The sequence below is a fragment of the Rhynchophorus ferrugineus genome, unplaced genomic scaffold (assembly GCF_030347505.1).
Source record: "Rhynchophorus ferrugineus isolate W39M unplaced genomic scaffold, kcgeb_rfMv2 rfM1, whole genome shotgun sequence".
Classification (NCBI taxonomy): Eukaryota; Metazoa; Arthropoda; class Insecta; order Coleoptera; family Curculionidae; genus Rhynchophorus; species Rhynchophorus ferrugineus.
The window spans coordinates 17,518,698-17,533,861 of record NW_027472580.1 but is presented as its reverse complement, the minus strand read 5'-3'; the positions used below and the strand labels follow the sequence as shown (position 1 = coordinate 17,533,861).

Here is a 15,164-nt window from a genome sequence, read left to right as displayed (position 1 = left end):
TTTTACAATACTGGTATATATAGTTGCACTAATTACTAGATATGTAATGTGATCAATGGCAATAATGCAGAGATGCACATACTGTTGGAAGGTTTACCTACGTCTATTTATAGATAATCTATTAGTGGAAACTGCTCTACTTATATTTAGTCTTAGCGGAGCTGGTATGGTGAGATGCATTGTTTTTTTAAATAAATAATTGATACTTATAATTACTGCAAATCATGACGGATGATAGGTTTGTTGATATCTATTATAAGGAGTTATGCAGTGAGAGGACATTGCAGTCTAACTCAAAAGGTTTTTTTCTCACTTTTGCGGATTATGTTGCGGATCAAGTTGGCGAGCATTGGATAAAAAACAAATTTGGTAAACTGAAAAACGATATAGAGAGAATAAAATGTGTTTATGAATCAAATGAAGTAAGATAAATACTCTTAAATAATTCTCTCAAATATTTTAATGTTTTTTCGATTTTAGACGCAAGATTTGGTCGAAAATTTTCTTGGAAATGTCAAGGAGATCTACAGGCCGAAAAATGGTGATTTTTCACAGAAACGACGATTGGAGGCTGAACGTTTCCTGAAGCAAAAGGAATACCAAAAGGCATTACAATTATATTGTCAAAGTGTCTTACGAGCACCAAAAACAGGTAAGTGTAGATCTATAATTAGAGAAGTTGCTATGAATTACTATCAAAATGAAATTTTTCGGAATTTTTGTTAATATATTTTGAAATGCTATGTTTTGCAAAACTGTCGTAATTGTTGTTTTAAATATTGTTTATTGCCAATCTTGTATTATTCTTTAAATAACTTTTCTTTCAATGCTTGGTTTATATTTATCAATTGCAACCAATAGCCGTCTCCTATGATTGTTTCATTTGGCTTTCGCGTTTGGTTCCTGTTTTTAACTTTATTTAGTTAATTTGGGAGGTGTTTGTTCAGCACTATGTTGAAATTATCAGTTCCTAAACACGTAAACCAAAATCGTCGTGCCTTTATGAACCTTTTCACCACATGTTTCCAATTGTACTCTGTATTTTTCATCGGCCCTTTTAAATTAGTATTTGCTGTAAATTGTATTTTATCGACGCGCAGTTCGATATACGATAGCTGAGACAAATTAGTTTTAATTATATTTTAGGAAATTGATATATAAATATGATATAAAGATATTATTGACATATATTTACAGAAGCATCAGATGCGATACAGCATAATTTATTACACAAGTTCATTTTTAAATCTTTTAAAATTAATGTACAATAAATCGTTCATTGCCAAAAATAGATAAAGTCTACCATACTTGGAACGATAATATAGAATTAAAATATTTTATATATTATGAATAATTTTTTAATTAGAATGATTTTAACATTTTATTGAAATGTTATGATAATATTGATTGAAAAATTGTTTTTTTATGTGATTTCGATTATTAATATTATAATACATGCAAAAATAATAGATACATAAATATTTATACATATATTTTTCTTTTATCAATCAATGAATGTGTCAATAATAATATTCTTCAATATTATAATTAAAAATAACAAGGTCAATTGAAAAGTCCCGGCCTACCCTACCATAGTAAAAGACATTTTTTTGGCAAAATTAGTTTTTTTATTCAACATAATTCCCTTCAAGGGTGTTACACTGATTATAGCGACACTCCAACTTTTCGATAGCACTTTTGTAGTATGATTTGTTCTTTGCTTCAAAATAGACCTGAGTATCGGCGATCACCTCTTCATTAGGTGAACATTTCTTCCCAGCGAGTATTCTTTTGAGATCTGTGAACAGGAAATAGTCGATGGGGGACAGATCTGGAGAATATGGTGGATGAGGAAGCAATTCAAAAACCAATTAATGGATTTTTGCCATCGTTTTCACTAACTTGTGACACGGTGCATTGTCTTGATGAAACAGCACTTTCTTTTTCTTTAAACGCGGCCGTTTTTAGGCGATTTCGTCTTTCAATAACGCCATGTAACAGTCGCTATTGATGGTTCTTCCTTTTTCAAAGTAGTCAATGAAAATTATTCCATGTGCATCCCAAAATACAGACGCCATAACATTGCCAGCCGATGTTATGTTTGTTGAGTTTTCCCACGATTTGGAGCGAGTTCATCGTGTGCAGTTCACTCGGATGACAGTCGATTGGACTTCGGAGTGAAATGATGGAGCCATGTTTCATCTGTTGTCAAACACTGCTACGAATCATCAATTCGTCGTTGTTCTTGGTCATAAGTGAACTCGCGCGTATCAATTTTGCACAGAACTTTCTCATACCCAAATATTCGTGAATGATATGATGTACACGTTCAGTTGATATTTTTAGAGTGTCTGCTATTTCATTCAATTTCAATTTACGGTCATTTAAAATCATTTTGTGGAGTTTTTAAATGTTTTCGTCAGTAACAACCTTTTTTGGCCGTCCAGTGCGTTCACCGTTTTCGGTGCTCATTTCACCACGTCTAAACTTAGCATTCCAATCTTTGATGGTTGATTTTCACTGGAAAGTGTCCGGAAACTCGGCATCAAGCCAGGCTTTTGCTTCAACTGTATTTCTTCCCTTCAAAAAGCAATATTTTATCAACACGCGAAATTCCTTTTTATCAATTTTTTTCACAATAACAAATGTTACTTCACTCAAAATGCTATATTTCACAAACTAATGGTCCGACAGGTTAGGGCTAACTAAAAAACATATCGATTTGTAGGAATATTCGCCTGGTCCGTCGGTCGAAATGTCATTTATCCGAACACTCACTACTATTTTTGGAAGGAATTTGCTCGAGAACTAAAAACACTGATTGAAGAAATACTTGTTTATTGCAATATTAAACGATACATATGGTCGACGGGTGAATTGACAGGAATTAGGTTAGGTAAAGGAAGTACGGTTACGCTTTGGAAGTGGTACTGTTCGTCGTGGTGGTCTTTTATAGCCGGGAACCGCATGGTACCAACTTGCTGTAGGTGAATGCGTGATGGCCTAAAGGGTCATAGCGGTCGCAACAGGTTTAATTCCAGTAGCGTCATCTATGTGCCAGGCCGGGGACTTTTCAATTGAAATGTTATATTATCTATTAAAAACATGTAAAAATATTAGGAATTTGTACGTACTGTTATCATTGTATTATTTTAAAAAGACATTTATTGAGAAAAATTGGCAAAATGTATGTTAATCAACATATTTTCTACAACTTCTCTCATTTTGGCAACATAGAAATACTATGATGAAAGAAGGAGGTTGCTTTGGCAGCTATCTAATCATTTATCGGCGTTACGTTTTGTACGGCACCTTTTCATGGGTTACTTACCCATGCTCATGAATTAATTATATCTAAAATTTTGTATAAAATTGTTCACGCACGTATATATGCAATTTTATATTATTTTACGTGAATTTTATGCGACCAACACAGAATGTTCTGCATCATTTTGATAATATTCATCAATTTAAACAGTGACCAGTAACCAGGCTGGGTAAGACCGGATGTGTTCTGAAATGGTCTTTAATTTAGACATTGGCCAGTCGGTTCGAAGCCGTTAACGGAACGTTAAGCAGTTGGTCCACTCCAGATAAATCCTCGTTGATAAAAAGGAGACTTTAAAATATATATAAAAAAAACGAATTGGCTTCAATAGCAATTTTTTTGTTAATGGAAAATGTTAAGTCATCACAAAAAAGTTTAGTTTTTTTTACGCATTATTTTGAAAGTAACGCATGTTACTCCATTATATCCGTAAAATATAAACTAATATTTTAATTAACATTTAAATGTAAAATATATCGTTTAAGTGCTCTATCATTATACACTGGTACCATCAACATGTCGGACCTTATATTTTTACATTATAATTATATTTGATATTGTTATTTTAAATATACATTCTTCAAATTCAAGTGTTATTTTTTCAGGTTCAAATACAAAGATCGACTCTGGTTTGTCTCTATCTTTGGCACTCTGGGGTAGAGCTCAGGCCTTCATTGGCTTACAAAGGTATTTCAACGCCTTATGTGACATCCAGCAGGCTCTAAAGGAGAATTTACCCGGTTCGTATAAAGGACAGGCTTTTTGGAAAATGGGTGTATGTTATAGAGGTCTCGGTGAAGATAATAGAGCGAAGGTGTCGTTTGATTTGGCTGAGAAAATGCTGCACAATGATGAGGAAAATATTAAAATGCTTAATGAAGATAGAAAAGGGATTATGGTTAGAGAAGTTATCAAGAAACCTAATGGTAAGATAACCAATTAGTTAAATGTGATGTAATGGGTTATGGTGACATTTTGATGCTTTTATTTTAAATTTATTCGGAGAATTTTTCACATAAAGTAGAGCATATTTCCGGTTTCGATGTTTTCGATTCGAGCAGAAGAGATATTTACTTATTTGTTTGTTAGAAAAAATGTATCGCTGCGGACAGGATTCGAACCTGTGCGGGCAAAGCCCAATGGATTTCAAGTCCATCTCCTTAACTACTCGGACACCGCAGCTACAACGAATTCATAAACGATCATAAAAATACATGGAGCGTCATTTATTGGTTAATATAATTAAATTTCGATGAATGTAAATAAAGCTTCGATCTGTTTTTCTTTGTTGATAAGACATTTAAAGTTGACATGTCACATTATTATTTGCAGTGTCAAGAGTTAAAGAATATTTTGTGGTAATTATTTTTTAAAAAATAAATGTTAAAGGCTATAAAAGTTCAGAAATGTAAGCTGCACCATCAAAAGCCTCTTTGTTTAAAAGTTACACAAACATCAACGATCTAAGCGAAACATCCAAAAACTGTATCGACGCTATTTTGAAAGTTGATGTATAGAAAACGAATGGAAAAATTACATCTCACTGAATAAAGAAAGCCAACAAATATTTGTTTCAAAAAATATTAAATGTTTCATTGCAGAATCTATTTAACGTCAGGTGTCTATTTTCTGAGTAAAAAAACAGTTTAAATTTACTACAAACTTTAAACTCTATATTCGTTGTCATGTATTCACAAGAACTTATTTTTCTACAGATCTCTAATGAAAAGTGCAACAAACATTTTTGGTCCGATATCTATAATTTGGCTTGTTTACATAATCTTTTTAATGAAAATGACCTTAATTTTAATAATTTTTCTTAAAAACTAGCACTAATTAAATTTTATACGAATGGAAATTCAGTTTTCTCTTAATAGTTACGTGAAACGCTGATTTAAAAACATCTGAAATGGTTTAATGTTAATTTAACGAACTTCATGCATTTGCATTAGATATTTGCATATATTTCGATCATTTTTCACATTAAAAAAACATTTATTGAGAAAAATTAATACAACATATATTAGTAAAAATGTCTACCATCATTTTTTATTAGTTCTTTACATTTTTCTGAAAACATGGCGATACCGTATCAAAAGAATGATGTTGGTTTAGTAGCAATCCAATCATTGATCGCACTTTTTCATAATTTAGTCAGTTTTCATTTCAATAATTCATCAGTTTGTTGAGTTAAAGTCAGAAGACATCTGCAGCAAGAGTTTCATTCGGTTTTACTAACTGGTGATACACTACCTCTTGCTAATTCCACCCTTGTAACAGCAAGACTTTATGTTTTACGCCAGTCATAATGCCATTTTCAAAAAATTGGTATGGTAACCATACTCCGACTGGAAATATTTAATTCATTAACAGCTGAGCTGTCTGAAAGGTCTTTAAAAGTTTGAGTTAGATTTTCGTCGAACAAGTCCAATAAATAATTGTCTTTCAACTTTTTTGTTTCTTCAGGCCGTTCTATAAGGTGGGGCAATAGTCCCGCTGCCATTTTGATTATGTGACATTTGATGGTGACATCGATGGTAGCGGTACTTTTGCCGCACGTATATGTTACTGCCGTCAAAATCAAAATCACATTTAAAGTCGTTGAAACCGAAACCAGCAATTGGGATATGACGAAGTACCATTATAAGTTCCATCAGCAGAGTTTTTTAAACCAAACAGTAAAAGTAATAATTGTCGAAAATTCAATTTTGAGCATTTCATACTGAATAATACTGAGTGGAATACTGTAATTTTTTTTAACGGAATGACGAAACTATGGATTTTTAAAGTTAAGTTTTAAGTTAGGATGTTTAACAGTCGCTTACATTGATATTTCTTTTTCAATAATACAAATTGTTGATCAAAATACACGTCTCAACCAATCCATATTTTTAAAAAATGCCAAAAAAATAAAGAGTTTATTTTTAAACTAGATCAATGACTAATGTAGTCGACAATTGCCTTTCCAAAAATAATATTTTATTTCGTAAATAAGATATAACTATATATACGTATACTTTGTTTTTTAGAATTACCAAAGCTGGCGAAACAAAATGATAATTTTCCAAGTGCAAGTGAAAAATTATCAGTTAAAACGTCAAAAGATGCCGGTAGATACGTTATTGCTAATCAGGACATATCATCTGGAGAAACCCTAGTTGTTGAGAGTCCCTATGCAGCCTGTTTGTTACCAGATATGTTCGGTCTCTTTTGCCATAACTGTTTCAATAGGTATATGTTTATCAGTCCATATTCTACTATATTTGAACTAAACAACTTTCCTTTCTTAGTTTAGAAACGCCTTTAGGTTGTCCAGAGTGTTCCAGTGTAGCTTTCTGTAGTGCCGCCTGCAGGGACGAAGCAATTTCCACCTATCATAAATACGAGTGTAAATATTTAGATCTCCTCATTGGATCTGGAATGAGTATTCTGGCTCATACCGCATTAAGGATGATTACCCAGAACGGTCTAGAGAAATCGTTAGCTATAAGGAAAAATCGGAACAAGGAGAAAGTAATATTCCGGTATTCTTTGTTGATTGCTGTCTATGCTCAATGTTTGTCTACAGGTCTATCAGTTGTGTACTCATTCAGAGTTAAGACCAGCTAGTGATTTTCTGCAGAGGACATTGATGGCTTCCTTCCTCTTGAGGTGTTTGCAGAAGGCTGGATTTTTCCACGATAAAACGGAAGATAAAGGTAATTTTTTTATAGATCTATCTGACCTATCTTTGGAACTCTTTCAACGTTTTAAAACTTTCAGTCTCTGTCCCCAAAACCTCTTTCTTGTTAAAACCTTATTTTCAATTTCGTATTTTTATATTGAAAATATATGAAAGATTTTCATTTATTACTAATTTTTCAACGACTTCGAAAAAAAAAGGAGAATTATTATTGAAAAATTAGGCGAGATAGGTTAGATACTAAATTGCAATTGTTATGTTTAAACCGATCAATGAAATAAAAATTGTCTTTAATTAAGCAGAAATGTTAAAGTGTTTTGAAATATTTATAAAAAAAATCTTTAATAAAATATTTTTTACAAAAAAAACTGACTTCAAAAAATAAATAAAAAACTTACTAAAAATTAAAAAATAATCAAACCTACCTAAATTCATTTATCTATTTACAATATTATCTTAACTACTACCAACTTACTAATATAGCATATAAGACCTCGTAGACATATTGTAGACTATTGCTTCTATGGCGTAATGTCTTTACTTGGTCTAACCGTTGTAATATTAAATAAAATAACTGCGAAATTTATTGAGTAAATATCTAACACTAAAAAGAGAAAAATAAAATATTTTATACAAAAAAAAATTAATCGACTTCAAAAAATAAATAAAAAACCCACTAAAAATTAAAAAATAATCCAACTTAGATTTTTAACAAAAAAAAAACATTTTAAAACAAAGTATGTACATAATAATAGTTGTAGTAACTATAAAATAATCAAAAACCTTATTTAGCCTATCTACGACACGTACTTTATATTCTACTATATATACACAATTTAGTTTAATACCTACCTAAATCTATTTATCTATTTACAATATTATTTTAACTACTACCAACTGATCACTTTGAAGTCGGTGCCCAGCCCAAACAATACAAAAATTATAATATGATTTTATGACATACACAAAAAATTAAAATACAAAACAAACAAACAAATCTAAATTAATATAACTGTTTGGGTCTGGGGGTTCGGCACCGACTTCAAAGTAGTAAGTTGGTAGTAGTTAAGATAATATTGTAAATAGATAAATGAATTTAGGTAGGTTTGATTATTTTTTAATTTTTAGTAAGTTTCTTGTTTATTTTTTGAAGTCAGTTCAATTTTTTTTGTAAAAAAATATTTTATTAAAGTTTTTTTTATAAATATTTCAAAATACTTTAACATTTCTGCTTAATTAAAGACAATTTTTATTTCAATGATCGGTTTAAACATAACAATTGCAATTTGGTATCTAACCTATCTAGCCTATATTTGAAACTCTTTCAACATTCTAAAACGTTCAGTTTCACTTCCCGAAACTTTTTTTTTCAAGATCCATTTATTACTAATTTTATATGCATATGTATAAAAATTAGTGAAAATTAAGTATTTACAGTAAGGTCATTTATAATAAGTAATAAAAGTAAAAATTTGCTATATGATATGTGGGTATAGAGGATTTTAGTGCAAATTTATTTTATATTTTTAAATATATTTGTTAATATGATTGACGGTGACAATCTTTAATACATTAAATTTAATTAAAAATATTGAAATTTTTCTTTTAGATCTGCAAAGATACCTTTCAAAAAGATTTACAATTTAAATTTAACACAGTTTTTTCTAAGCATTGATCTTCAATTTACAGCCTTCTTGATTCATATATAGGCTGCAGACATTTCTATTAGTCTATAGTCTCTCTCAATTAGATTTTACTTTTAATATATTTTAATTTTTTATGATTACTTTTACTATTTCCTACCTACTCCATTTTATCTACTTTAAAAAGCTATTATTGAGAAAAACTGACAATATATATATTAATAAAAATATTTCACATTCTTTTTCTTCTTTTTTCTTGACTAAGAACCAGGAAAACCGTAATATTGAAACTATTTGAGAAGGAATTATCACTCACTTTGTATGATGACTATTTTTCATCTATTTTAATCTATCCTATGGCATGGCAGACATCTGGAGGCAGTTGATTAATCAAAAACTCTAAAAGTTCGTTGAGAGTTTGTGCTGGGTTTCGTCCAATAAGTCTTGAAATTCATTGCCACGAATTTTTTTGGTGCTCCAAACCATTCTTTGTCCATGGCATCAAAATAACTATATTTAAATGGTATTATTATATGTTTCTAAAAGTGTTTAGTAGGTTCATCGATAGCAGATTTCCTAAAAGCAATCAATAAAAGTAATGAATGTTAAAATTGCAATTGTGGTCGTTTGATAATTAGAATCTGCATACACTAAATAACCCATTAACACTAGGGAAAACTGTTATTATAGATATTTTATTATAGATATGTTAAAACTATGAAATTTAACATTTAGGTTAGGTTTTTTTAAAACTATATTTTAAAGTCTCCTTTACCAACTACGGGTTCATCTGGACTAGACCTACATTTTAACGTGGGCTCCGAACCACGGTCCTCAGCATTAAGACTACCGAGTGGCGAGTGACCAATTTTAGAAATCATCCCAGAAGACATCCGGTTTTACCCAGCCTGGTTACTGGCGTAACTGGGATCATTTTCCTTTTCAGATTTTATACTCTTGCTCAGGACAATCACAAATTTTAAACAATCACAAACATAAATTTACGATTATGTCCCAACAGGATTCGAACCCGCGGTTATCGCAACAGTAGGAGGACCGTCCTATCGCGTTTAGCAAGCTGGCGTTAGGCTATTTAACTATTGTTTACATTCATACTTCGCATTTTATTTGAATGTAAAATGAGGATAATAAGATTTTTTTCCAACCTACTTATGCTATATTATTTTTTTAATTTTTTTATAATGTACTAGTTTTACCAAGTGAAGAGCAATACCAAATAGGCGACATGCTTCTCTTCAATTTGCAAATGCTACAATTTAACGCTCATGAAGTGTATCATGCGAAATGCGACCCAGACAAAACCTTGAAAGATTCCCAACTAGTTTACATTGGAGTGGCAGTATATTTGACAACGTCATTGTTCAATCATGATTGTTTTCCTGCTACAGCAAGGTAAAATATTGCATAATATTAAGTCCATTTTATACTAACTATTGGAAGTACTTGCCGCTGCAATATTTTCATGATCTTCAGTACTTCCCCTAAATTATTTATATCTTTTTATCTTTATACAAAAATTGTTAAATCATATTGCTAAGGTTCTTCAGGTAGTTTACGAAGGTTCCCTTAGCTGTGCGAGTGTGAAATGATTTGTCATGTATTCATTTGAGATCCGAGCCGGTATCCGCCAAGGAGATGCCTCCCCACTGTTTTTCAACATATCTGCCGATTCGCTAGTGATAAATCTTACAACATTCTTCATGATATAGTTCGCATTCCGGAACCATATGTCTTGAAGTACAGACCATTGTATTGATAACTAAGGATTTTAAATCTCAACGTAGTCCAGTTGCAATTACAGTAGTTCAAGCATTTCAGATTAGGAGTGGAGGAGAAGAAAGTGGCAACTACTGCTGGGGTAAGACATTCCTTCGGGTGCCGGCTATGGATTGATCATGATGATGAATTTCAATATTATTCGATGATCAAATATAAATAATTTTTTAGGTATTTTGTTGGAAAAAATATTATTTTGACAGCAGCCAGGCCCCTAAAAGCTAATGATCCCGTGCCTGAAAATTACGGACCAATTTTCACCAAGAAGATTTTACCGGATCGTCAAAGATCGCTGTCTTCTAGGTACTGGTTTAAATGCCAATGCCAAGCTTGCATTCAGAATTGGCCTGCGTTTAATATGGGATTGGAGACCGCTACTAAGAGATTAAGGTAATTCAGATACCTTATTTTTTCTGAAATGTAGTTCTTTTTCTTTAGGTGTCCAACTGAAAAATGTTCGAAATGTTATACACTACCGTTATTAAAGGAATCTTTCGAATGCAGTGAATGTAAAAAATTGATAAATTTATCAAACAAAATTATTTTACTACATTGGTGTGAAGAACAGTATCAAGTAGCTTTTCAATATATGGATAGTAATCAATTAAAGGAAGCCATAGACGTACTTACCTTAGCTATAGATACTTTCTACAAGTAAGTGATGATTGTATTAAAAGGTTAAGGAATAAGTAATTTCGTTTAAAAGGAAATTTATGTATATCCAAATACTAATAAAAGATAATTTGTGCGGTTTGAGCAATGACCTTAGCCATTTTTCTGGTAAAATCATTCTTTCTTTATAGTACAATTTATGAGTTTTCTGGGCAAAAATCTGATTTAAGTGACTTCCAAAAGCCTCTTTTGAAGCAAGTTTTAATAGTGTAAAATTAAGAGAGATAATTTTGCTGAGAGCAGAAAAGTGGTAGTCAGGCGCGGTAAGATTTTAAGTCAGACATTTTCCTAGTTACTAAAATATTTGTGGTCTAATCAATTCTGATCGTTTGTTTGAATTCGGCTTCGAGCATATGACCATGCAATCTCAAATCATTGATTGAACTATTTTTAACCTCTTCGAAATCGGCGAAGTGGTCTTTTACAAAAATATGCTTCATCGATGCGAAAAAGGTAGTGGGAAGGAACCAGGTCTGGGGGGTGGGTACTTACGATAAAACTTTCTAGCCAAGTTATTTCAACACATTTTTACTGGTCTTGTCATATTAGGCGGATCTGAATTTACTGATTATCCTGATTTCAACAGATTATAATATACGACATCAACACCACCACCCAGACGCAGGCGATTTGGTCTTGCAGTTAATATCTGTAGTCTTTATTCAGTAACTCCTACAATTTTTCATCCTGAAATATTCTTAGCCTACTAGGACTTTTTTATCTTGAACGTTGTGAAATTTCGAAACCACGTTTTACATGTTCTTATACTTGGAGTATGCTGACTGTAAGTCTCTGCCATCAAATGATAACTCTTAACGGCTTTATTCTATTTTATCTGTTAAGGAACAAGAAATACAATGCTTGCCGTAAATTCACGTTCTCAGGCGAGAAACTCGACATTTGCAAAAATTATTAATACAACGCCATAGAGTTTTTTTTATTATTTAATTATTACATTATTACTAGTCGTTTCCGATTAACCTACAATGTATCTTTATAATAACTTTAATCTAAGTATACAACTAGGAGGACCCATCGGCCCTATCTCAGTCTCTGGTGAAATAATGTTTATACATGTCAGTGCTATATTTTTTATTATATGCACATCACTACACAACAATACACAAGAGGAGATTTGAGGTTTGATTCATTTGAATGTGTGTCCTGTTCTGGTGGAATTTAAACGCTGCAATACTTCAATATTCTCATGAGAATGTCCTCATGTCCCCTTGAAATTCTCTTAATTTCTTGACTGCCTATGGATATCTGAAGGCCTCGATGTAGGTAATCTGTCCTATAGTATTTAGGTACGCCCACAATACCTCTCAGGACTTTGTTATTTGTTCTGAAAAAAATGTATTTTCTTTATGTTAATGTTTGCAGAATATTTATGATCCCCATAATTGAACTCCGATAATTGTGATTTTCTTCCAATTAGCCAGTACATTTTCCTATATTTCAATTCCTGTTCTTTTCTTTTCTTCTTTATATGTTCTTTCCAAGGAAGTTTTGCATCAAGATTCATTAGGAGATATTCAGCGTTATTGCTATATGGAATCGTAGTATTATTTAATGTTATTGGTGCTTGTACGGTCTGTTGTAGGTGAACTGCACATGCACAGTCCGTTAATTTCTATTTCTCAAGCTTGTGTCCAAATTTATATTGTCACTTGTCTGTTGTAATTATCGCCAGACTTCTTCACTATTGTCTCCGACAGCTATAATCGCAGTATCATCGGCAAATGTAGCCGTCGTAATATTCTCCATTTGTGATATATCATAAGTGCAGAGTAGATAAAGTATTGGCCCCAGTACACTTCCTGGTGGTACACCTGCTTTAGCTTCTTTTGTTGTAGAGTAAGCTTCTTCTTGTTTGACTCTAAACATTCTGGTTGTAATGTATGATTTTAATAGTTCGGTGTGTTGTTTTGTTAACATTTTCTGTAGTTTATGAACAAGGCCTTCATGCCAAACCAAAAGTGGATATAAAAATTGCTGCAATCTAATTGAAAACATAACATATCTCGTGGCAAATATAATTAAAATTATCTATAGCTCGTTTTCCCTATTTCATATTTCTTTGGTGCTATCAATTCAAATAAAATATATTAAAGTTTCTATATTTTTGTTCCCTCATACTGAAAGCAGAGCAGCACAGCTGAAAGTCTGTTAGTATTTTACTTACTTTTTCAACATAAAAAATGTATTGAGACATGATATAATTATTACTGCAATGTTATTGTGAAAATTATGGAACGGATAATAAAAAGAGTTCAATCAATATAGGTCAGTATGGAGAAAACATACCAAAAGGCAATAGTTAGCAACAAAAAATTAAAATGTATGATATATATCAAATTTAATGCTGTGCTCTTATTATGATAAAATTCAGCAGTTAAAAACACAGCTTAAGCATCTATTATTAACAATATAATAAAACAGGCATGATAATTTCTTGTCTATAAAATCAAGCTTATCTTGTTGGTCCACAAATTGTATTATATTATTTTGTATTAATGTATTTTAAAAGTTTTGTTGTTGAAAAGGTTATCTTGGTTAAGATGCTTTAAGTCAAAATATTAATTATAAGTACCTTGACCTAATTGACTTAATTATAAGTACCTAGCGACCCGCCCCGGCTTCGCACGGGTGCAATGCTGATACTAAATTAAATACACTACAGAAAAAATATGAACGTTGTATATAAAAACATAGCGGCCCGCTCCGACTTTGCACGGGCATAAAATATATATGCCTATGTCACTCAATGAAAACATGATTAAAATCGATCCAGTATTTTTGGTTCATTCATTACCGCCCTTGGCCTGCACGCATTAAATTTGGAGTAAAACAATTCCTCTTCCCCTATACTTACTATGAAGATTTCCTGCTATCTTTGGAATATCTAAATTGATACAATTTTTATTACATTACACATTTTTAAACGCAAATTTTAAATTTGTAATATCTCCGAAAATATTTGTTTAATTTACATGCTGTAAGGAACCATATTGATCTATATTAATTGCACACTGTATTTAAGGTACTTAATTCGATAAGGATTAATGCCGTATTGCTTAAAATAGCTTCGTAAATAAGCCATTTTCTCACGTAAAAAGTAAACAATAAAAATGGTTAATGTGGGTTATCCCTAAAAGATAAACATATACCATCGCGGACTTTTTTGTAGACCTTTTTATGGTGTACAATACTGTAGTACATTAATTTGATCTAACTCGTAGGGTTAGGCAGCGTTTTTGCTAATTGCTAAATAAGCCTAAAAAATAGGTTAATTTACGACATCACGTTAGAAATCTCTAAAATTAGCAATGTTGCCTTAGTATATTATGCGTGTATTATACATATAAACCTTCCTCTTGAATCACTCTATCTATTGAAAAAAACCGCATCAAAATCCGTTGCGTAGTTTTAAAGATTTAAGCGCACATAGGGATATAGGGACAGAAAAGGCGACTTTGTTTTATACTATGTAGAGATGTACAACGCTGTTATTTTGGCAGCACGTAACTTTGAGTGTAGTTTTGGCGTTAATGTGAGTGGAATGAAATTACATATATATCAAATTATAACATACATAATTATGGCTAGTGAAACATGTTAAAAAAACTCTAAAGTAATTTCCGAAGCGCCTTGTAACAACAACAAAATTTTTTTATAATAACCAATAAACTAATTTTAAAACTGGCGGTCACTTAAACATGCATCATCATAAACACCACATAATTTTTTATCATTTCGAAATATTTACGGAAATATGTTGAAAACGGCTTTCTGGAAAAATTTTTTATTGCTTAAACCTTTATATCTAGAATATGTTATGATTTTACTACCGATTTTACGGCCATCTAGAGCGAAAAACGAAGTTACTTCCCAACCTATTATTTGAAACAATTTTGGAATGAAAACTTTTATTTCAGAATAGCTTTACCACCGCATAAGGCTACCCACCTGGCTGAAGCGATGCTCTGCATTTGTTTTAATCATATGGCAGTTAAATAAATAAACACATTTACGAATGAAA

General features: G+C 31.5%; 1 protein-coding gene and 1 non-coding gene across 2 annotated transcripts; one reads left to right on the top strand and one right to left on the bottom strand.

The window, feature by feature from the left end:
- Positions 1-33: 33 nt before the first annotated feature.
- Positions 34-15,164, top strand: LOC143195650 (protein-lysine N-methyltransferase SMYD4). The gene is made up of 10 exons (XM_076402975.1): positions 34-422; positions 481-652; positions 3,934-4,254; positions 6,358-6,559; positions 6,619-6,841; positions 6,897-7,026; positions 9,865-10,066; positions 10,622-10,840; positions 10,889-11,104; positions 15,061-15,164. The coding sequence occupies exons 1-10, from the start codon at positions 225-227 to the stop codon at positions 15,140-15,142; spliced, it is 1,965 nt and encodes a 654-aa protein (XP_076259090.1). The 5' UTR covers positions 34-224; the 3' UTR covers positions 15,143-15,164.
- Positions 4,429-4,510, bottom strand: TRNAS-UGA (transfer RNA serine (anticodon UGA)). Its single transcript has one exon. It is a non-coding gene; the product is annotated as a tRNA-Ser (tRNA).